This window comes from Psittacula echo (genome assembly GCF_963264785.1).
Source record: "Psittacula echo genome assembly, chromosome: Z".
Classification (NCBI taxonomy): Eukaryota; Metazoa; Chordata; class Aves; order Psittaciformes; family Psittacidae; genus Psittacula; species Psittacula echo.
Window position 1 is genome coordinate 52,512,444 of NC_137742.1, and position 23,861 is coordinate 52,536,304.

Genomic DNA, 23,861 nt, shown 5'->3' on the forward strand with positions numbered 1-23,861 from the left:
ACCAAGTGCAAGAAATTTGTGATATTTTCAAGATATTAGGCAATTGCAAGTTTTGCTTCCTTATCATCAGTATTTGATAGTGTTTACATACAACCGCTTCAAAGATTAATGTCTTGTGCACCACATAAATAACACACAGATCGAAAACTAGTGTATGAAAATAGATAATGCTATGTAGCACTGCAAGTGTCATTACAGTTAATAGCATTTTTATCCCGTGCAAACTTAAGCAACTTAAAGGGAGCAAGATAAGCAACAGTATACAACAGGGATGAAACTTCTAATTTCCATTTGATTTTCTTAAATGTAGAGAATTTAGGTTAAAAACTACCCCAGCTCCCACAGCTATGTGCAGATGGGTCAAAGAGCATTCAGAACAAATAAGCTTGTAGTTTTAAGACTTCACATTATTAAGAGCAATACTGCATTTTGAGAAAAGAAAACCAAAAAAACACCCCCCCCAAAAAAAAAAAAACAAAAAACCAGAACAAAAAACCACAAAAAACCCCCAAAACACAAACAAACAAAAAAACCACCCTCCAAAAAACACTCTTTCCAGAAATTAAGAGATTCTTACAACAATACAGAACTTATTGTTTAAGTCTAACCAGCAAGACTTAAAACACAGTCAGAGGTCTACGAACAGGACAGGACACATCCCTCTAAGTCTTTTAAGAGCTTTATGAGTACATATCCATGCAGGTGAATATCCTCAGTCTGAAAGGAAACTTGTGCCACAGTAACTTTGAAATGCCACAGTAACTTTGAAATGCCTAACAGGAGTACAATCCCGTGTCATGCAAGTCTCCACTCCGTAGGTTTAGTCCCAGGATCACATTTCCCACCACAGAAATGTAAGCAGTGAGGGGCGCTTCTTACCAGCATATTATAATGTTATACTTGAGTCAAAATCTGTAGTTATAGCTAAGAAAAAGGAAAAACTATGTAGAACTGAGAAAATGACTGAACTAATACTGTAATGGAAAACTCAACAGAATCAAAACTAGAAGTAACAGAAATGGACAGGGAAAGCATTTTTGGAGTCTCATTTGTACCTGTCAGTTGACGAGGGACTGACAGCAGCTGGTGCCTCAGGTAGTTCTTCTGCTAGCTTCTCTTCTTTAGGATCACTCACAGGTTCTGATTCACAGGCAACTACATCTGGTGCTGGTGGTAGAGGAACAGGAGCTGGTACAGGGGCAGCATCAGGGAGTGGTGCAGTGACTGGTGTGGGAGCTGCAGTCATTGAGCTAGTAGCAGTAGTAGCATTCGACTGCTGAGTCGCTCCAGTTGCTGCTTTGGCCTACAGGAGGACAACAGAATTCAGAGCACAAAGCTCCTAAACTCATGCTTTCTATAGTCAACGTATCAATTAAGTTCTGTTAAGACCATTTGTATTTGACACTGCTGCCTCAACATCCAGCATAACATTGAAACATCGAAAATATTACGTCTATAACATATCACTGTGTTTAAACAGGTGACTGACAGTGTCAGTAAAGTACTTAATTATACACCTACACAGCCACACTATTTGAGCATGAAATGCAAAGTTAAGACTAAATATTTACAGACTTCAATATTTTAAATGTGAAAACAATCTTGTGTTTTACAAAAGCACGTTTTTCAGAAGAAACTAAAATGGCTGTCAAAAAGACATCTGACAAGTATAACAAGCATAAGGTTTTCTCACCACTCAAATTTGGAAAAAAGTGCTAAAGTCACAAATCACATTTCATCATGAATGCTATCTGGATGGGTGTAGGGACCGGCCTTGTTCAACATCTTTGTCAGTGACATGGACAGTGGGATTGAGTGCGCCCTCAGCAAGTTTGCCAATGACACCAAGCTGTGTGGTTCAGTTGATACACTGGAGGGAAGGAATGCCATCCAGAGGGAACTCAACACACTTGTGAGGTGGGCTGATGCCAACCTTATGAAGTTTAACCATGCCAAGTGCAAGGTCCTACACCTGGGTCAGAGCAATCCCAGGCACAGCTACAGGTTGGGCAGAGAAGAGATTCAGAGCAGCCCTGCAGAGAAGGACTTGGGGGTGTTGGTCGATGAGAAAATGAACATGAGCCGGCTTCAGTGTGTGCTCGCAGCCCAGAAAGCCAACTGTATCCTGGGCTGCATCAAAAGGAGCGTGACCAGCAGGTCGAAGGAGGTGATCCTGCCCCTCTACTCTGTTCTCGTGAGACCTCACTTGGAGTATTGTGTGCAGTTCTGGTGTCTTCAACATAAAAAGGACATGGAACTGTTGGAACAAGTCCAGAGGAGGGCCACAAGGATGATCAGGGGACTGAAGCACCTCCCATATGAAGATAGGCTGGGAAAGTTGGGGCTGTTCAGCCTGGAGAAGAGAAGGCTGTGTGGAGACCTCAGAGCAGCCTTCCAGTATCTGAAGGAGGGCTATAGAGATGCTGGGGATGGACTCTTCATCAGGGACTGTAGTGACAGGACAAGGGGTAACGGGTTCAAACTTAAACAGGGGAAGTTTAGATTGGATATAAGGAGGAAGTTCTTTCCTATAAGGGTGGTGAGGCACTGGAATGGGTTGCCCAAGGAAGTTGTGAATGCTCCATCCTTGGCGGTGTTCAAGGCCAGGTTGGATCAAGCCTTAGGTGACATGGTTTACTGAGAGGTGTCCCTGCCCATGGCAGGGGAGCTGGAACTAGATGATCCTAAGGTCCTTTCCAACCCTAAGTGTTCTATGATTCTACAATCCTATTTGCTAGAAAATGAGATGCTAAACAATTTAAACTTAACCTGCAACAAGTTTTACTTATGCACTCCTTATATTCAAAGCACTACATAAATGGGTCCCCTAGTGATCAGTGTTGGGCCCAATGCTGTTTAGTATCTCATAAATTATCTGGAAGATAGGATCAAGTGTACCCTGACCATGTTTACTGACCATACCAAACTGAGTGGGGAAGTGAACACTTAGGAAGGGAAAGCCACCCTGCAGAATGACCTGGATAGGCTGGAAGAGTGGGGCAGAAAGAACCCTATGAAGTCCATCAAGGACAAGTGTAAAGTCTTGCATCTAGGACAACATAATTCATGAGTGCAGCACAGGCTTGGATCTACCCAGCTGGAGAACAGGTCTCTGGAAAAGGAACTGAGGGTTGGTCCTGATGGATAAGTTCAATGTGAGTTAACAGTGTATACCTGTGGCAAAGAAAGCCAACAGGGATTAAAGACATCATTACCCCACTCCACTCGGTGCTTGTCAGGCCTCAACTGCAATACTGTTTTGTTCTGGTCCCTGCTATACAAAAAGATGTGGATGGGCTGGACAGGGTCCAGAGAAATGCCCCAAACATGATCGAAGGACTAGGCAGCCTGCTGCGTGAGTAAAGGCTGAGAGAAATGTGTTTGTTCAGCACAGCAAAAACAAGCCTCAGGGGAGACCTCATCATCATGTTCCAGTGTTTAAAGAGTGGCCACAAAGAAGATGGATATTCCCTTCTTACAAGGAGTCACATGGAAAAAAAGAGGGGTAATGGGCAGAGGTTACTCCCAGGAGATTCTGACAGGACATTTTCATGAGTAAAATCAGCCATTGGAATTACCTCCCCAGTGAAGTGGTGGATTCCCCCGTATTGGACACTTTTCAGATTTGGCTGGACAGGGTGCAGGGACACCTAGTCTAGATCATGCTTTCCCAAGAAAGGCTGCACCAGATAATCCTTGAGGTCCCTTCCAAGCTGGTGTTATGTGATAAATAACATTACACATACTGGAGTTCTGTAGTGAGCACCAAAAATCAAGCAGAATCAAGGACTACCAAATCTACAGCAATAAATTTAGAGTGGTTAATACTAGCATATAATTGTGACTCAATCTTCACATCTCTATTGGAAAAATGAGTTTTGCTTGGGTGCAGTATTAATCCTATTATATAGAAATTATACTTTTCAGAATGCATGTAACTTTCAGCTAAAGTAAAGGATTATGTTCTTGAAAGCTGTGTCCTATGACTATCCTTGAATGACAAGACTGACCCCATCTCTGCCTTATCAAGAGAAATAGCTGAACTTTAACAAAACACAACTACTTACGCAAGGTGAATCAATTTCAGATAATGTTTGCTTAAACTAAGAAAGATACATTTCCTCCTTTTGTCTAAAGGAAAGGAGAGGTTGAGAGCGAATGGCTTCCAACATGACAGGAAAAATAAAGAGCATTTTAAGAAGCATTCAAAGAAAAACACTGAAACGTGTCTGAGCATCAAACAAAGTTAGTGGTTGAGCTTACGTGACATGTCTTATCCAGAAAAGAACCAAAGGAAAACTGAGGTCAAAAGACTTAGCAAAAAGACTTTAATACTGAAGAAATGCCCAACTCCAAAACACAGGTCCTTTTTAATATAAGGTACTGCATTTAACAGGTCTTCAAGGAGATCTGTGTCTCCTCTGCTGCAACCAAAATGCCAGCTGTACTCTGAAATCCCATCTGCACCTCTTTCCTTATACTGATAAATGCCTCTTCTTCACACAACCCATAAACTAAAACACTGTTTCTTCAGGAAGACAGCAATAACAGTTAAATTCAAACAGAGAATCTAATGAGCCAAACCAAATAGAAATGAAGGGCAACTGAAATATTGTTTTCTTTAACAGGAGGACTTCTAACTCTAGAATTAACTTATCTCATGACAGAGATGAAGTCAGTTTTATTCAGATCCCAAAGGTCTGAAGTGCCTAGAAAATCAGTGGCTTGATTCCCAGAAGCAATCTCGCAAGTGGGTAAGAGGAGATACTTCAAATACACGCCACATGACTCTGCCATTGCAGTCATTCAAAACTCATAGATTTGTTGATTGGCATAGGTATCCTTTCTTTACTGGTTTAAGCTGTTGAGTTTGGCAAAAGAAACAGCCATGAGTTTTGAGAAGCAACATGGCAAGACTGAAAGAGAATTTAGTAATAAACGTTCCCTTTTTCCTTTTAATAATATCACAGGAAAAATAATAGAAAGATAATAAAGAAAAAACAAAATTACCCACTGACAAATTTTGTCTTCAATGTAAATATTCAGCACAGAACAAAAATAACAATCAGCACAGGCAAGCTAGAACTTTGAAGTAATATTTCATATCTATTCACATAAGCATTTATTTTCACTGTTGACAAAAACTTTCACATAATCAAACTCGACTTGTTTTAAGGATAAACACATACAATCAGTCATCACAATTAAAAGAAAAATAGTGCAACTGCTTTTTCAAAAATAATTACTCACTTTTGTCACCATAACAACCACAAAGTTCTTCTCATCTATTTTGTATTCCTTAAGAGCAGTATCATCATTAAGGATTTTACCTGGCAAATTAAACAAATATAAATTAAGAAGTTATTAAACAAGTCATTACATGATCGAGACTCCTTCACAAAGTTCAAACAAAAGCCCATAAGAAACACATTTTATGCAGATTAATAACCTTACAAAAAGTGGTTTAAGTATTAAGCTTTGGCAGTAGAGCTGCCATAATTTTCCTCCTATGCTGTCCACAGGACTAGTTAGCTTGAAGGCTGTTGCTCCAACTGTTGAAGATGCTTCAAATAATTCAAAAGAGAAGCATTAAATATGTAGCAAAAGATTTATTGGACCTTTAACACAGATACAAGTAATGTAGACAAAAAGTTTCAGCATCAAATAATCTTAACTAAGTAATTTATGACTGCTTACACACTCTAGACACAGGAAGAAAGCTCCTTTCTGCTTTGTTTGCTGTTCAGACGCAGTAAACTATTTACAGTTCCCCGGGTCTGTCACAGACTAAGTTTATTTGCATATATTTATGACTTTGCAGCTTTAACAATTTAAAAGAAGGCTAAAGCTTTAGAAAAAGTGAGGACCATTCCATATCCTGCCACCTTGACAGGTGGGGGTTAAAAAAAAAAAAAAATCAGAAAAAAAACTTTTGAAGCTTCATACTCAGAGATAGTCCTGTGGTGAAGTAGATTTGCCTCACACTTAGAAGAACTGAGAAACACATTAAACCACAGACTTCTTTTTTAACATAAGCTGATCTAGAGGCAGTACCACAAATCAGAACACTACGTGTATTTCGCATCACTTCCCCATTTCAAAAGGAGAATTTTCATAACTACTCTCAGTGCTAGTGGAACACACCACTTAACTGTGTATAGCAGGATACAATCTTATCCTGATAATTGCAAAGAAATCAAGCAACATAAGCACATTATGACACTTTGAAAACAGATGAGGTGCCACTGTCTTACTCTACTGGTTCCACCAGTCTTGCAGGTCAAATACTGAACATATTCTATATACTGTAGCAGTAGTAATACCTGCAGCAGATGGTGCAGCATCTGACTCAGAACCTACAGAGGCTTTCTTACAATTTTCACGTTTACAGACACGTTGGGGAAGGAGCCTGCACAATGTATATATGCAAACATCCTACACTTTCAGGACACACCACTCACAGGGTTTCTAAACTTTATCCTAGTAAAGACAACACAACAGATCTATCCCACCTCTCATTAACTTCATAAAAAAAATGCAAGCATTTTTTAATAACAAATGGTATGCTTTTATATTTTTACATTTAGCTGGGATATTATTTTCCTTTACCAAACTATAAAAATTCTAAAGCTCATTTTAATCAAAGTAAAAATGTCATCAATGCACCTTTGTCATATCTCTTGTCCAAGAAACAAACAAAAAAACAAAACACAGAATCATTTTTTGTATAGTCTTCGATTCTGAATCTTATTTCCTAATGTTTGTGAGGATTATGCAATGCTGAAGATAAATTCAGGCTTCTAAAAATACCACATTGTATGATCATATGCAACCCTTGTTTTTATTAATCACAGAAATGTCATATTAAGAGCATCATGCAATTATACATATTGCACAAGGTCTTCGCCTTGTTCATATTTGTTTTTATACATGACTTTTACCTTCCTGTTCTTGACGTACATTCCCTTCACTGAAGCATATGGGACATAAAACTTGCTAAGAAACATAGTCCTAAAGAGTCCGTACAAACACAGAGAGACTCCAACTTCTCTTCCATTAGCATCTTTCTATTGTGATCAGTGGCTTTAGCTTCATAGAAATGGAAAATCAATGCTGTTTACAAAGCAGTACACTGAAGAAGTAAAAAAACCACCAAAACTTCTTTCAAGCACAATTTGAGAGGAAAAAGCACTAGAGGGGGTACTGGAATAGAACTTTAAGCTCTGACATGAAGTAAGAACAAAAAACCCTGCGACTATGTATGAGTGCCAGAATGCACTAGCCAGGCAGAGAACAGTTAAAAAAAAAAAACAAAACAAAAAAACAAAAAAACCCTGCCTAAAAATATTAGGACTATGTTAGCTCAAATAAAGTAACTTTGTGTCTTTAACATTAGCCTGTTTTTTAGTGACACAGCTTCAAAGTATTGAAAGTACCTTAGTATACCAAATGTTTGGTGGTGGGTTTCTTTTGTTAATACAAAAGAAGTAAGATTATTAATTCTGAGGTATAGCATGAATGCTTCAGCTATACACAGCATAAACTGTACAAAAGACAGTTAACCCAGAACATCAGATGTAATCTGCTTAAATACCAATTTCTTGTAACAAAAGCTATTTCCACTTCACTAAGCACACCTCATCGAGCACTAAAGCTGCTAGCATATCATGCTGCAAGAGCAAAGATAAAAACAAACACCATGTATTAAAACCTGAACAATTCTCATTCAAAATTAAGAGTTCCCTTTGACAACAGATTTGTTGTTGGTTTCTTTTTCTGGGGCTTTTTTGTTTTTTAGCCTGTTTGCATTTCAGTACTTACAATCTTTGGAAGACTTAATATTCACATCAAAATCAAGCAATAACATAAAAAACAACATAAATTCATATACAGTATCTTCAGAATATCCATTACCTGCATAAATCAGTTTCTGGCCAGCTACTGGAAAAGCATCTTTCCCCCTTTCTGACTCAATCTTCTCTTTCAGTTCCTTCACCTGAATAAAAGAAACATTCTTAATGGGGGGGGGGAAAAAAGAAAAGTTTCATAATACAAACCTGTTTATGTACATTTTGTTCCAAGTTGTAAATCCTGAAAGGTTGTTTTCAGTCATATCTCATGTCAAGTACATCATTCTTCAAATACACCACTTTAATCTCTTGAACAACAATGCGTTCCCTTCTCAAACAGTGCCTCATGCTTAACCAAACTGTAAGTAATTTCTCCATGAGAGGTCTATATACTAGTTTAAAATACAGTGAAAAAAATGAGAAATTGGGCAAAAATGCTTTTGACCCATTTCCCCTCCCTGTTATTTCTCTGAACTCAGGGTGGTACAGATGCTATATACAGCTCACTGCTTTCTTCACCATAATGACTCTTCAGAGAATGTGTTTTTACGATAAGGTCACCACGACATTCAATTTCATTCACTGAAATGACTTGAAGCCTTGATATGCAGACTTGTGCAAGCTGTCAAGTTGTTAATATTCTGTAAGTTGTTTTCAACTCTTTCCCCTCTGGAGCTCTGCATAGCAATTTTAAGCTTTCACATGAAAGTGTTTTGTCTTATTTACCTGCTTATACAGATCTCTGCCATAGTCAACACTTTAGAACACCACACAGAATAGCTCAAATGACACTGTGTATCAGAATGCCCATATTCTATAGAATGGCTGCATAATGCTATCCTGAGAAGATAAAGGATGTTCCTTTAGAAGCATTTCTGTATCGATACATTTGAAATCATAGTTTAAGACAAGCTGCCTGTACACAAACATTAAATATTCCTGACACATGCTCCAAATATATGTAGAACAAACAAAAGCAATTTGTTATAAACTTATTACTACAAAATAACTCAATTTTCTGAATTTTTTTCTCCTGAATATTCATAAGCTTTTTTCATGAAACACCGCAATCGAGATGCATATACCTAGCTATAATCAGACTGACAACTACTTGTGCCACAGGCAACCTTAGTATTACCATTTTTGTTAATTTTTAAAGCTGTAGCTCACTATTAGGGTTGCTTGAGTAGTAAATACACTGGAACAGTATCTTCAGGTGCAAAGTGGTAAATATTTACTGAGAAGTGGAGCTTTGTGATTCTCAGCATAATTAAAATCTGTTATCCACATTTAAGTCATGCTTCCTGTTTTCACTTTATTCTTCTGTTCATGATACCTTAAACCTTTATGTTACCTTTTCCTTTATCGGTCTCGTTACTTCTCCCTCTCAGGTATTTTCCCACGTTTCTTTATCAGTCTCTTCATCAGGCTAATGCTTTCAGTTTGGATGTTTGGTCCAAAAGGGTTAAACCAAATTTTTTTTACACTCACAATGGAGCTTCATCTTTTCAGCAGTACACAAGAAAAAAAAAGGTTTGTTTTACCAGGCTTTATGACCCAGCAAAGGAGGCTGGCAGAATCAACCTCTTCTGTAAACTTACACCTGATGTAGGTGATTAAATCACTAGCCACACAAGGATACAGAACCCAACACAATTTCCCTCTATGGAACTACACCAATAGGAAGCCCATTCTTTTCCCCCCAGCAGATGAGGAAGGATGCTCTTACACATACAATCCCAGCACCTGCTAAAAGCTTTAGAAATGGTCTCCACCCAGTCAGCTGCTTTTCCACAGCAAAACTAATAGCAGCTTACTGCCATCCCTAAGTCATCAGGCAGTCAAACCACTGTTCATTTTAATAATTTGCTGATCACCACTCTCATGTGCTTACTTTACGCAAGTCTGTTCTACGCCTGGATTTGTTAAATGAGTATTTCCTTGCAAGCTAGAAATCTAACTTGTGAATTCCTCCTCAATTATCATTCAAGGTCAGAAGTCACTCAAAACTGAACAGTCTCCTTAGGTCATAGAGAAGGTATCAAGCAGTGCTCCATTCTTCTGGTATTTTTTGTGGCCCTCATCTGGACCATCTCCAATATGTCCCTGCCTCTCCTGCACTCAGGACTTCAGAGCTGGACATAATACTACTGCGGGTAGGGTCTCACCAGAGCAGAGGGGCAGAATCACCTCCCTTGACCTACTGGCCATGCTCCTTTGGATGCAGCCCAGGATACAGTTGGTTTTCTGGGCTTGAAACTCACACTGATGGCTCATGTCCAGCTTCTGATCCACCAGCACCCCTAAGTCCTTTTCCATGGGGCAGCTCTCAATCCCCTCCTCACCAGCCCATGTTGCTATGAGGGACTGCTCTCAGGAGAGCACTGCCCAGGAGAGGACCTCGTATTTGACCCTGTTGAACCTTACAAGGTTTGCAAGGGTCTGCTTCTCTGACTTGTGAGGTTCTCTCTGGTTGGCATCTAGTCTCTTCAGGCGTGTAAACCAAAACACTCAGCTTGGTGCAATCTGCAAACTCGTGGAGGGTGCACATGATCCCACTCACTGTGTCACTGATGAATATATTAAACAGAACGGGTTAAAACACAGACCCCTGAGAGACGCACCATTTGTCAGTGATCTCCATCTGGACACTGAGCCATCGATCACTACCCTCAGGATGCAACTGACCATCCAGCCAATTCCTTATCCAATGAAACAATCTACCCATCAAATCCGTATCTCTCCAGTTTAGAGAGAACGATGTTCTGGAGGACTGTGTCAGAGGCTTTACGTAAGTCCAGACAGATGACACCTGTAGCCCTTCCCCTGTCCACTGATACAGCCATCTCATCACAGGAGGCCACTAGGTTGGCCAAGCAGGACTTGCCCACAGTGAAGCCACATTGGCTGTCTCAAATCACTTCACTGTTCTCCATGTGCCATAGTATGGCCTCTAGAAGGATCTGTTCCATGATCTTCCCAGGCACACGGGTGAGGCTGACAGGTCAGTAGTTTCCAGGGTCTTCATTTCTACCCTTTTGAAAAGTGGGTGCAATATTTCCCTTCTTCCAGTCACCAGGGACCCTGCCTGACTTCCATGACTTCTCATCATGGAGAGTGGGTTGGCAACTACATCAGACAATTCCCTCATGACTCTGGGATCCATCTTGTCAAATCCCTTATATAGACTTACCTATGTTCAGCTTCCTCTGGTGGTCACAAGCCTGATCTTACAGTGTGATCGACTTTCTTCCCCCATTCCCTGTCTTGCTGTTTATTTTATCCACTTGCTTGTGTAGTAAGAGAAGTAGTCAATGAAAACATGCAAAGTTGCCTAGTACGTCAACCTTCTCACCTGTTGTTACCAGTTTGCCAGCTGTGTTTATCCAGGGGGGTACACTTTCTTTACCCCTTGTTTTCTGACTGGCATAACTATAAAAGCCCTTATTATTGTGTCCCACGCCAAGTTCAGTTCCGGTCAGGCCTTGGCCTTCCTGGCCCCTTTACTGCACAACCAGGCAGCATCCTTACACTCTTCCCAGAATACATGCCCTTGCTTTCACTCCCTGTGCATTTCCTTCTTACCCTTTTAGTTTGATGAGCAGGTCTCCACTCATCCATGCCAGTTTCTTGCCTTCCCCTACCTTTCCTGATTTCTTAGAACTGGGGACTGAGAGCTCTGGTGCTCTATAGAAAGTGTCCTTAAAGATCTGCCAGCTCTGTTCTGCTCCTTTGTTCCTGTGGGCAGTTTCCCAGGGGTTCTACTGACTAACTCCATGAATAGGTTAATATCTCCTCCCACAGCCCTTGAAAGCATATTTACCACACATTATACATTGTTCAGTTAGGTGAGGATGATGCAGCTGTAGCAGACAATAAACCAGCTAATGAAGCATGAAGCAACAAACTGACCAGTGCAACACATTTTACTACCCTTATTCAAACACCAGGATCAGCAACAGATTAATGGCATATATTGTGCCTACTATTGAAACGTCCAGAGGATAAGAAACTAGTTAGCTCGTAACTAAATGCTTTGTAGTAGCTTTAATTACAAGAATACGTTTGATTCTAGCTACTTCTACAAATAATAAAAAGCAGATTTTGCTGGCACAAACTTATACTTACAGTAATCTCTTATACTGTCTTCCTAAACAGGACACTCATATTGAGCCAGGAGATCACCTAGACGGTTGCATGAACAGACTGCTGCCCTACTTCAGGTTCCAAAGGCATAAGAGATACAGTAAGAGAGCAGGACCATAGGAGAGGAAGCTATTTTTGAATCCAGTCAGATTTACAAGGTTAGTGAGTGACTGGGGAAAAGAAAAAGATTACTCAACTAAACAATGCATTTAAAATTACTCCAGTATTTTAAAATAGCCTCACAGACAATATAAAGCATTCATAAACTTCTGTATTTGCTACTTGCATTTACTGTGCTGAAGTTTGTACACAAAGAAAGCAGCTGCATTGTCTGGAAGATAAATAGTCTGGAATTGGCAAGGTACAAATCCAAATTTAGCCCTGACATTTACTTCCTGAGCAATTACCTCTGCCTTTCTAATTTACTCTCCAAAATAGAGCTCATCTACACCTAGCTGAAGCTCGTCAGTCTAGTATTTGCTCTTATTCATTGCCTAAAGAGCAACAAAATTAATTTCCATCTCAAAGTTAGCCTCCGCACAGTTCTACCCTGCATTTCAAAATTCATCTAAGCCCCTGTCTAAAGGAACACTAGGGTCAGTTCTCTGATGCTAAATAGTGACTGAAAGATAGTCTATAAGCTCCATCATTTAGATAGACTTTAATTATCTTTAGTTTAGTTACATTTAGCTGCATACATGCAGCTCTGTACTAACACATGAACACATAGATTAAAGCAAACCTTTTAGCAACAAGGTAAATAAAGCTCAGCTATCTGTACCTTTAAAAAACACAGGAAGCCATAGAATTATAGAATGAACTAGGTTGGAAAAGACCTTTCAGATCATCAAGCCCAACCTTTACACCAGCACTGCCAAGGCCACTACTAAACCACGTGTTTTGAACACTTCCAGGGATGGTGGTTCCACCACTTCCCTGGGCAGCCTGCTCCAATGCCTGAGCACCCTCTCAGGGAAGAAATTTTTCCTGATATCCAACCTAAACCTTCCCTGGTGCAGCTTGAGGCCGCTGCCTCTTGTCCCATCTCTTGGTATGTGGGAGAAGAGACTGACCTTCACCTCACTACAATCAGTACATGGCTATTGACAGCTCTTGAGTGTTCCCTCTGAACCCACTATAGTGCTTGTTTTAAGGGCAAAGCTTACTTTCTCTGTCATGCATGATCATGCTAATTAGCATAAACAACCATCCAGTACCTTTAAGCAGACAATTTTTAGAACAAGGATCATTCCCTACAAACTGATTTATAAGTGTAAAAGCAATACAGTGGTTTGAGTACAAACAAAACTGTAAGACATTTTAAGTAATTATAAAAACACATTTAAAAAAAACCCTTCCCAATGCTGCATTCTGACAAACCAGTTGGAGGGGTAAACCAAGTTTTGTTTAGATATGTATTAACAGCCTTCACTTAGGAATAGAAGGTGCAAAGCTCAGGCACCGAGATATGGCGGGGGTATAGCAATAAGGACTTCAGCCCCAGCTTTGGTTCTTTCCCTGAGCTTAAAATTACTCTGATGCAAACCCACAAGGCATGAGAGAGACAAAGGGAACTAGGGCCAGACAGCCTTGCAACCACACTCTGACTCAGGATGCTTACAGCAGCCACAAGCCCTCTCCTTTTCACATTCATTTGGTGCTCCCTGTAGGGCAGCACGCAGAAGAAAGCAGCTGAGGCTACCTGTCTGCCCCTTATAGAGCCTAGGTAAGACATGCAGCACTTCATCATATCCTGCAAAATTAAAAAGTGGTTTGTTTCAGTGTTTCAGTCCATCCAAGCATCCTGTCTGGAACAGTGACCAAAGATACAAACTTTGGTAGAAGAAGAAGCTATTGGAGCCGTATCTTTCAGACCTGTAACTTTACACAGCCCTATAAATTTCCTTGCAGGAAAGTATTTTCCTGTATTTCTGAAAGACAATGAGAATCTTCAAAAGGGACAGAGCCTTGGGTGACATGATTTAGTGTGAGGTGTCCCTGCCCATGGCAGGGAGGTTGGAACTAGATGATCTTAAGGTCCTTTCCAACCCTATTTTACGATTCTATGCCCTTGTATGGGCAAGGGCAGCAACGGTACTCTTGAAATAGGAAGGTTATCTGCTCGTGGTATTCTTTGATTAACATGTACTGTCCGCTCCCTGTAAGTTCCAAAAGGAAAACCTTCCAACTCGCTATCCACATGAAGGATGGGCATGTTTGCTTACCTATCGTTCCTGCAAAATAGATTAAATGTAAGGCACAATTAAGTACAGAGCTATCCGTGAGCGCATCTAACGTGTACATCTTAACTTCTCAGTTTACTGGCCACCTTGGTAATCATGGTCTAGGGAAGACTGGACTTGTTCAGAAATACAACATATAATATTGACATATTATTAAAAGTACAAAGGTTACTTTTTCTCGCTGGCAGCTAAATTGGATGAGAACATTCCAGATAAAATAGTTGTAAAATTACGGTCACAGCCAATGCATTTGAAAAAATGGATAACATGTAAAAACCTATTCTAATGTGAATAAAATCAGTTCTATCCCTAATTTATGCTACTTTAACCTTTCCTTTATTAAATTTTTAATAATATGTGTCAGTCTCCACAAAGTTCTTTGGAAATTACATTAGAACACTCACTAAAATTTCAGGGAAATATTCCTAAATATGTGAAAACCTATCCTTCTTCAGCCAAGAATTAGAACAACTGAACAATTTCCCTTGCTTGAAAATTCTAACTCTAGCCAGGAAACAGGAAAAAAGGCTACTGAAGAAAAGCACTCGGGGGGGGGAACCACCAAAAAACCAACAACCCAACAGTTAATAACATAAACACAGATTACCGAGAACATAACTTGAAAGCTATGGTCTGCAAAGAATGCATAAAAATAATGGGGGTAAAAAAAAAAAAAGTGCCCCAAAACTCATTCTGCTAATCTCCAAAGCTACAATTTTTGCAAAGTCATCTATGAAACCTCAAGCAGCACCTACATGCTCTTCAAATTCACACCTCCTCTGACTGTGCAAGTACATACACTCAACAATAAAATCCTAAGAAATGCAAGAGCATTGCCTCTAGAAGATGAGAAAGATACCTGCTGTAAAATCAAAGGAGAATTGGAGAAAAATATCAGGACCTGAGAAGAACATCTTTAACCTAGAAGAGTTATCTCCAGATTCTTACACGGGATCATAGGCGCACTTTGCCTCTAACCATTAAGATTATGAACTCTCGGAATTACAAAAACAATCCTCTAATTAGCAACTGCTGCAGGATTAATCTACACTGAAACACATGTAGAAAGGAGATCGTAAGTGTAAGTTCCTACATTCTCAGAGGTTACAAGCCTCTAAGTCAGATTTTACCATTTCACCCAACAATATTTTCTGGCTCTTGCAGAGCTGTTTCTGAAGTTAATTCTTCTGAAAAATACACTATACTATATATATACTATATACTCTATACTATATATACTACATACACTATACTATATACTGAATATAATATATTCAGCAGAACTAAAATTACCAAAACTAAATCTACTGCTTTTATATCTTCTTATATCACAAGGAAAAAACAAATAAATTTCTTATTTACTTACTTAAAATTCTTTCAATTTTATATTGAATTGTTAACTTATTCTTTACTAATGCTACTATACCAGGAGATGGTTTTCCAACAGAAGCCCACAGTTTACCAGGAGAGCTCTAAAAAGTATGATAAATATCTTCTACAACACCCCATTATTTGTTTCCATGCATCCTTCCTAGCCCCAGACAGAACAAGCATTGGTGCAAGGTATGTTTTAAGATTACATAGGCTTTCAATATACATTTCCTTTTTTTTTCTTTTTTATTAGATACTTTAGTATAGCACTCAATATCCTGAGGACACAGATGTAACTACTACGAGTTTGTGGTTCACAAATAGCATTAGCTTTCCTATAGACTCATAAATCATAGTCTGTGCATCCAGACAATAGTCTGCAGTAATTCAGAAATTTGGAACTGCACTCTCTGAAAAGAACTGAAGCAGCTTGTCATTTTATCAGACACCCCCCCTGGACATATCGAAAAGTACTTCCACTGCACGCACCACCTCATTCTCGTTAAAAAGCCAAAATGTTTTTATACCCCCTACAAATCAGAAAACACAAATTCTTTGCTATGATATTGTCTTTTAGAAATGAAAAGTAGCATCTCTTTTTCCCCTGAAGTATACCTGTTTTACCTTGAAAAATTAAATATACGCCAAACCTCACTTTTCTCCTTATTACATACCCATTGGATCCTGCTTCATTTTTGCTGGATCACACTTCTCACACATTTGGTTAGTATCTAGCCTAACTTTCTAGACCTAAAATCCAACAAAGGGCCATAACGTCAGCAACCAAAAATCCCCAGACATGTTCAGCAATAAAGCATAAACTTGTTAAAGAGGCACCAGAACATACAAAAGTTCTGTGGAAGAGCAAACTTCCACAACTAATTGTCCTGTTGACTTGGTGTTAAACAAGCCAGAAATTCCTGGGTGTTGAAACATTGTGGCAGACCAGTGAAACATGAAAGCCCATATTATGCACCATAGAGACTCTGGCCAAAAGGCATCCTGAATATTCCTTGCAATGCTCTGCACTTTGACGTTGGGGTTTTAGGTTAACAGCACAGGGAAGCTGAAAATGAAATAGAATAGACTTTCAACTGGCATTTCATTTTTAAATGAAAGAATGTTTGTTAAGATTTTTTAAAAGCCTATTTCATGTCTACACAGTGATAACTACAACAGCAGCACTAGATTTTTAAGTCTACAGCGTCATCACTGTCACCTCAGACAACAGATGTACCTACACAGGTCTGAATCAGTTTCAGACAGAGCTTATTTCTTGCTTCTAACACAACACTTGACATATTTATTCTCTCACAGTCAAAACCACATAAAAAGTAGCTTGTGTAGATAAATACATGCTTTAATTTACCCTGGTTAAATCTGAATTTTCAAGTACTGAACTGCCCCGGTCAGAACATGAGAATGATTACAACGGGTAAATCCACCTCTTTAAGGAGCAAAATCAATACATTAATTCCCATGCACTCCACAAGTTTTCCCCAAAAGTTAAAAAAGGCAAAAAACAAAAAAACCACCACCCCCCCCCCAAAAAAAAAAAAAAAAAAAAAAACCACAACACAACAAACCCACACCACAGCCATGCCTACAAAAACTCCTGCATTTAGTAGCCTTCTCAAATAATAGGGTCTGAGGCAAAATCTTTTCAACTTTTTTAGGTAGTCAAAATATTTGACAGTCTTCACCTCGCACTTTCATAAACAAGAATACTCCATGCTTCAAGTCTAATTTTTATTCAGCTAAAATATTCAGTTGGCCAATACTTTAAAACACAACTAAACTAAAACTAAAGTCACATTATGAGAAGCTATTTTGAACTTAAAAATTCAGCTGTCCGATTAAGAAGAAAAAAAGAAAAAAAGGTGTCAGCTAACTGCGCAAAAGCTTTAACAAGCCTAGTTACTATAAAGTGTGCTGCTTCAAATTCTCACTGGAAGGTTTGTTTAAATACCCCCTACTATTAGCGACAGCCTTCGGATACAAGCACATGAACACTTGTCAAAATACTACCTTGACTGCAATTTCAAGTTTCTTTGGATTTTTTTTTTTTTTTAATTGAGACTACAGGGAGAAATTGCTAGAACCAGAAATCAATTTTAGAGAACGAGAATCCATTTTCTGAGCAACAAGTTTCCTGGGCCTATCACAACTAGATGATTTTTGGCCTTGTCACAGTATAGGGCACAATTCCAAGTAAACAAGCCTACCTCTAGCAGAGAAACACACAAACTTCAAAGAGTAGAAGTAATTCTCCCTACCTCCACAGCACTCATTCATTTCAAGGTGTTGGAAAATTAATCTAAGAAACCAGTGCACTTAGTACAATTAGTATTTTTCAAAATCAGATTGAGAACTTTCAAACACACACTTGTGAAACACTTGATTAACCAAGTAAATTTTGAAACGTTTTCCCATTTTAATGGATTTGGTTTCTAACTGAAGGCTCAAAACTATTTGCCATTAAGTTCCATGATTTTCAACACTTTCAATAAGAACTCCTTTGTGATTCTCTAAAAAGTAGGTAATGTTGAATACATTTCCCACCTGCACATCTTTACAGCTAACAAGATGAAGGATTCACCCTTCTCACTTTAAAACAAAGATTTCCTCAAATCCTACCCCTTCTCTTTCCTCTGTTTCACCACCCATCCCTAGCTAAAACCTGAAGTCTTATGCTCATGAAAATAATTCATTTCAGTTACTGAGCTGCTGTAGAAACTACATTTACAAACAGAGAGTGCAGTCTCATTTCCCACAATCCAACTCCTAGCTAGTGCATTTTGCTGTCTCATAAGCTGGTGGGGGTTTTGACTGGCAACATGCCTTAAGTCCTCTCCTTGACTTTATTTCTCAGGACCTTACTGAATACTGAGAATAGGAAAAAAGATGGAAAGAGACCTAATCCTCATGAACAAGTAGGCTAATACCTTAAATTCTTGAAGGTTTCCAACATCTGCTTAAAGTAGACATGCCACCTCTCTCTTCCACACTAGTCAACCAAGCCAACTCTTAGTCCAAGTTTAACTGCCACCCTTTATTTTTCTTAAGATGAAAGAGAGTAAACCAACAACTTCATAAAAGCAGATGCAGTGTTCCACGGTTTTCAGAGCTTCATTGCCCAGATGTCACATGAAGGGCTGCTGCAGACACACTTTCAGATGCCAAAGTCCCCAAATCTTCCAGAAGGCGGCCACAAGGATGCCTGGGCTTCGCTATCAGAGGCAACCATCTGTGCTCAGGCAAGTGACAAGGCAACTTCCAGCCCTGCAAACTCACTTAAAGCCCTTCTTGTCTCAGAACTCTGTACTTCCCCCTCAGGATTTTTCAGCAGACTCCTATCGGCCAACAGAAAACATTCACCTGCAATCAAAACCTGCCCTTTCCCTGCTCCCAGTCTTGTAATAACAGAGATACACAGTTACTGCAACCTGTCAGTAAGGGAGAGTAAGACTATTACAAACCTCACCACTCACCAAATGCCTGCTCTGCAGGAGACACCTGCGTTCATGCTAAGCGGTTCGTGGAATCTCACATGCACTCCCTCACCTCGGAGGTGCAGATTAATCACCGTGGCTCACACTGTAGGCAAAGCAAAAAAGCCTCCCTGCAATCAACCACCTTCATCAAACACAGCGTACACTTATCTAAGCATACAGGGATGCATTCTGGGTGCTCACGATCTCCTCTCCGGTACACACTCGCGTGGGGAAGCACCCTACAACTCTCCCCACGTTTCCTGCCCAGATGGGAATCAGTGGAGAGCTACCACCAACTTTCCCTTCTGCTGCACTATCCCCCCTTCACCAAAGAGGTCATGACCCACTCCCAACACAAACTAGCAGAGATTATTACTTTCCCCCATTGCCCGCTAACCCATAGGTGTTGGCATGTATATTCCCAAAACGAAAAACTTTAGCTTCCTATAGCCCTCTCGAGCCTCTCTTCCGCAGCACAGCGTCAGCTGCTTTCCTTTCCACCTTCTAGGCGTTCTTTTCGAAACCAGCGAGGACAGTCAGCCCATCCCGCGGGGGGTAGGGCCACAACAGCCCCTTTCCTCCAGTTAGGAGGAACCGCCCTCCCCCAGCAGGAGACCCCTCTGCACCCCAAGGAAAACAGGACCCCCACGACGGGCTGCGACCCTCGGAAACGGGCCCGCTCCACATCCCTCCGGTGACGCTTCCCGCTCCCCGTCCCCACGGAGCAGCTCACAACCCGCACCTCCAAACTCCTCCCAGGCCTCCACCACATCCCCAAACACGCAACCCCGGCCCCAGGCCCTCACAGAGGCTCCGTCCACCCTTCCCCCCGCACTCGCTGCCCGCCCATCCCCCAGAGGAAGGGCCCGTCCTTCCCGGCCCAGGGCTAGAGCCCCCTCAGCCCTCAGCCGCGGCGCTCTCCCGTAGGAGCAGGCAGCGAGGCCGGAAAGGGACGGAGCACGGAACACATACACCCCACTCCCGCTTCCCGCTCCTGCGCGGGCCCGCACCGTCTGCTCGGGGTCGATGTCGATGCGGAAGGTCTGCTGCTGCAGCGTTTTCAGTGTGATCTGCATGGCGGCGGCAGGCCACGCTCCTGCCCCCGTGTCCCCCACAGCGCAACGGGGCCAAGCACGCAAGAGTAAGCGGAAGGAGAGGAGCGAAGAGGGAGAGGAGATGAGAAGCTAATATAGGAAGCGAAGAGAAAGAGGGAGGAAGGCGAGGAGGAGGAGGAAGAGGAGGAGAAAGTGGAGGAGGAGGCGGAGCAACGGCTCGCCCTGTGCCGCGCGGCCGCGGGTGCCAGTCACGCTCCCGCGCAGTGGCGGGCGGGATTGAGCAGACGCTCGGCCCCACTACCCTGGCTCCGAGTGGCGGGTGCCCGCTCTCACGCGACAAGGCAACGGTGTACGCCTGCGCGGAACCACCGCTCCTCCGCCGGCAGCCCGCGGGAGGCTGGGCTGACCGCGGCCTCCCCGCCTGCGCGACGCCCACTCCTCTGCCTGGCACCCGGCGCCCTCGTTACGCGCAGGCGCGGGGAGCCGCGCGGCCGGAGCTGTCCTATTGCGCAGGCGCAGGTGGTGCGAGCTGAGAGGTGTGAGGGCGCGGTGCCGGCGAGAGAGTTTGTGTGCGATTGTGGGAAGCTAGTTTGAGTTGTCGTCGTGAATGTGTTGGTATATATACACACATAGGATTTCGTATGAGCTCATTCAGCCCGTGGATGTGCAGGACATTTCCTTTTCAGTCACTCCCCAAGGTGATGAGGCATGACGGTGTGCTACTGCAGCATGGGTGCCATTTTGGGAAGCAATGACCGATGTGCAGAGACCTCAGCTGCCTCATCAGAAGGAAGACTGCCTGTCACCAAAGCAACCCTCCAGGTTAGCATTCCTCCAGGGTGGTGATAACGGCATGCTGTTACACCTAAACCATGTTGAAGGCAAAATGTCTTTTCAAAGTCATGACAAGCATTATGGTGCACATACTGCAACAGTTGAGACTTTTTCTCTGCCATAGTAATCCCAAGCTTTCTAACTAGAGTGTATAAGCTGTTTGTCTGCTTTTCCTAAAGTCTGTGTCATCTTTTCTGTATTATTGTTTCTACCTTCATCCCATGGATACAAGCAGCCCTGGATGTCATTTGCTTATCACAGAAACTGGTGCAGGGGATGGGGCAATGTAGCACCTCAGTTCTGCCAGTGCTGGTTTTAATAGTTAGTCCTTACCTTCAATGAGTTACTAACCTCTGTTTTCCTTAGTACTCCTTAGGCACTGAAGAGAGAGCCCTACTACAAACAACCCTTAAAGCTGAGCCGGCTATAAAGATCCCTGCTCAGCTCTTTACAACCTCTTTTATCAGTAGGTGTGGAATCTCCCAGTGCATTTTCTTTGTAACCAAGGCTGGCTTTTTGCAAAAGAGGACACTGATCTTAGGCTAACTCAATACTATAATAAACTTAAACCCCAGGTTTCTTTGTATTTTGCAATGGCTTAACAAGTTCTACTCTGCCACTTTGTCAATGTAATAAAACCCATCTTTTAACTCATTATTAGAGTAAGATTGGCTTCATAACAGTTCTTGCCACCAGCATAGTGGGGAAGGGGCCAGAAGGCTGCATTGCAATAAAAAAGGAAAGTGGGAGACGCCTCTCCCTGTGGGATTGTATGAACCTATATGTATGTTGCACACACAGCTGGTGTTTGAACTTGTGCATGTATTCCACACACAGCTGGTGTTGCTTCTGTCATCATCCACCTCAAGGTCTGATAAACAGCTGCTGGACAGCCACAGCCTCTTAAGGCTTTTGCAACCCAAAACAAACTGCTGACTGTTGCTAGTAGGAAGCCAGATTCTTGGGAGCACAGAATAACTTGCTTGCATTGCATGAAGAGATATTTTTAAAAGAATAAAAGAGATAAAATACTGCTTGCTATTTTTTGCATGGGTGGTTGCAACTTACTGTATGCTGCTTGTTCACTTTCACTATTGCCTGATCCTGGATCTAATTCTGTACTTTGCTTATAAAGTAAACGGGATTTTTTTTAAATTTTCAGCAGTTGAGCATGCGTAAATCCTGAGCTTCACATGCAAATGAAAGTACCTTGTGCTGAGGGGTTGCGTGAGTTTCACTACTCATTTCTCCTCTGAAGTTGTTAAATGTAAACTACTCATTCTGATTTTTGTGGTTGCCTTGAATTAGTTCTGCCCAGTTTGTGGTGGGGTGAGCGTTCATTTACATGGTGGCTCTTCAGCTCTGGTGTGAGGGCGTGTGGAAGCCTCAGCATAACTGAGAATCAATCCCAAAGCCTGTGAACTGAGAAGGATGAAGTTTTTCCTGACCATTTATTTGAACATTGAGCAAATAGAATGAGGATAAAAAAAGGTAGGATTTTCTTTTTTTTCCTGCTGAGTGGTATGGGGAACCTTAGGGTGACTCACTTTACAGGGCCTAAATTAAATAAACAAGTTCTTGGTGTTTCCTCTAGCTCAGCCCTTTCAGCAGAGCTTGACTCTCCAGGTTTTCTTCAGGCTGCTTCCCATCTGTTGCAGAACTGTGGATTTTTTTTTCTATTTTTCACAGAGTGCTCTTGTCTTGTAGTTTCAAAGTGGTTCTCCTTGACAGCCAGTGCTTGGGATCTTTTGCATTTTGTATCTGAACTATTTTGGATAGTTGCCCTATGTTCAGACTGGAGCATCACACTTACTGGCTTCATTTACAACAGTTCGTATGCTGACTCAGCGAGTGCACAAACCCACAGCCTGTCTGGCTCTTGCTACAGAGCTTAATTATTCTCATTTTTTTCCTCTACTAACCTGATGCTGAACCTCTCTTGTTTCAGCTGATGTCACTGTCACTTACCCTCTTGCCAGGCACCACTGGTAAAAGCCTGTCATGATCCTCTTAATTGCATCCCCATAGTCACCAGGGTGTACTGTGAGGTGCCCAAAGCCCCTCTCTGCTGCATGCTGAACTAGTTCCAGCCCCCAGACCATCCTCTCAGGTCGAGTACTTCAACCTCTAGGTCCCAGCGGCCTGCCCTGAGCCCCTCTGATTTGTCAGTGTATTCCCTGTGTGTGAACCCAAAGAGGACATGGTACCTGGATGAAGGCTGATGGGCGCTAAGCAGAGAGGATCACACTTGCCTGCTTCTACCCTCCCTGGATAGGGTTGACAATCCCTCAAAGTGAGCCAAGTGCCGTCTATGATGCAGCACTTGGGAGGAACTCCTATGGGAGGAAGAAGGTGAGCCCAGAGAGATGGTGAGCAGTGCTGGGGTGTCGGAAAAGCCTGTCAGGTTTTGTCCTGCAGCCACCCGGGGAAGCAGGAGGTGTTAATCGAATGAACCCTCTTGCCAAATGTGCCTAGGGATGTCTGCCATGGCCAGAGTAACCTGACTGGGCCCTGGGAAGATGCAGCTGAGGCCTCGGTGGCTGGCACAAAACGATACAGAGCACAAGAGAAGAGATGGAGGGATGGAGTGGGCAGTGTTACTGCTTCAAAAGAGCTTATTTGGAGATGTAAAAATCTTTTTAGCTGTGAAAAGTTTCATTATTTAATAGCTGGTTTCTTTGGAGCACTAGACAATACAGTGGCGCTGTGGTAAACTGAGACGCATGTGCGTGAGTATGGCCCGTGGTGACGCCCCTGAGCAATGGTTTGGGACCATGCATCTGTTGCTGCTTATACCCAGGTACTGTGTCTCACCCAGCCAGGGTTGGGCCAGCAGCTGGGCATCCTCCAGCCCTCAGGGACAGCGGG

At 41.8% G+C, this 23,861-nt stretch overlaps 1 protein-coding gene across 3 annotated transcripts in view; it reads right to left on the reverse strand.

The window, feature by feature from the left end:
* RAD23B (RAD23 homolog B, nucleotide excision repair protein) overlaps positions 1–20,502 on the reverse strand; it is a 37,112-nt gene extending 16,610 nt beyond the window's left edge. The window contains exons 1-5 of one of the 3 annotated variants that reach the window (XM_080636817.1): positions 20,115–20,499; positions 19,102–19,207; positions 7,915–7,996; positions 5,251–5,330; positions 1,056–1,303 (exon numbers count right to left, since the gene is read on the reverse strand). In XM_080636817.1, the coding sequence (XP_080492943.1) occupies positions 1,056–1,303; positions 5,251–5,262 (260 nt within the window). In that variant the 5' untranslated portion in view covers positions 5,263–5,330; positions 7,915–7,996; positions 19,102–19,207; positions 20,115–20,499. Of the gene's footprint in view, positions 1–1,055; positions 1,304–5,250; positions 5,331–7,914; positions 7,997–11,978; positions 12,123–19,101; positions 19,208–20,114 lie in introns of those variants that run through there. The other 2 variants (XM_080636816.1, XM_080636818.1) reach the window with 2 other exon arrangements.
* Between the last annotated feature and the right edge of the window lie 3,359 nt (positions 20,503–23,861).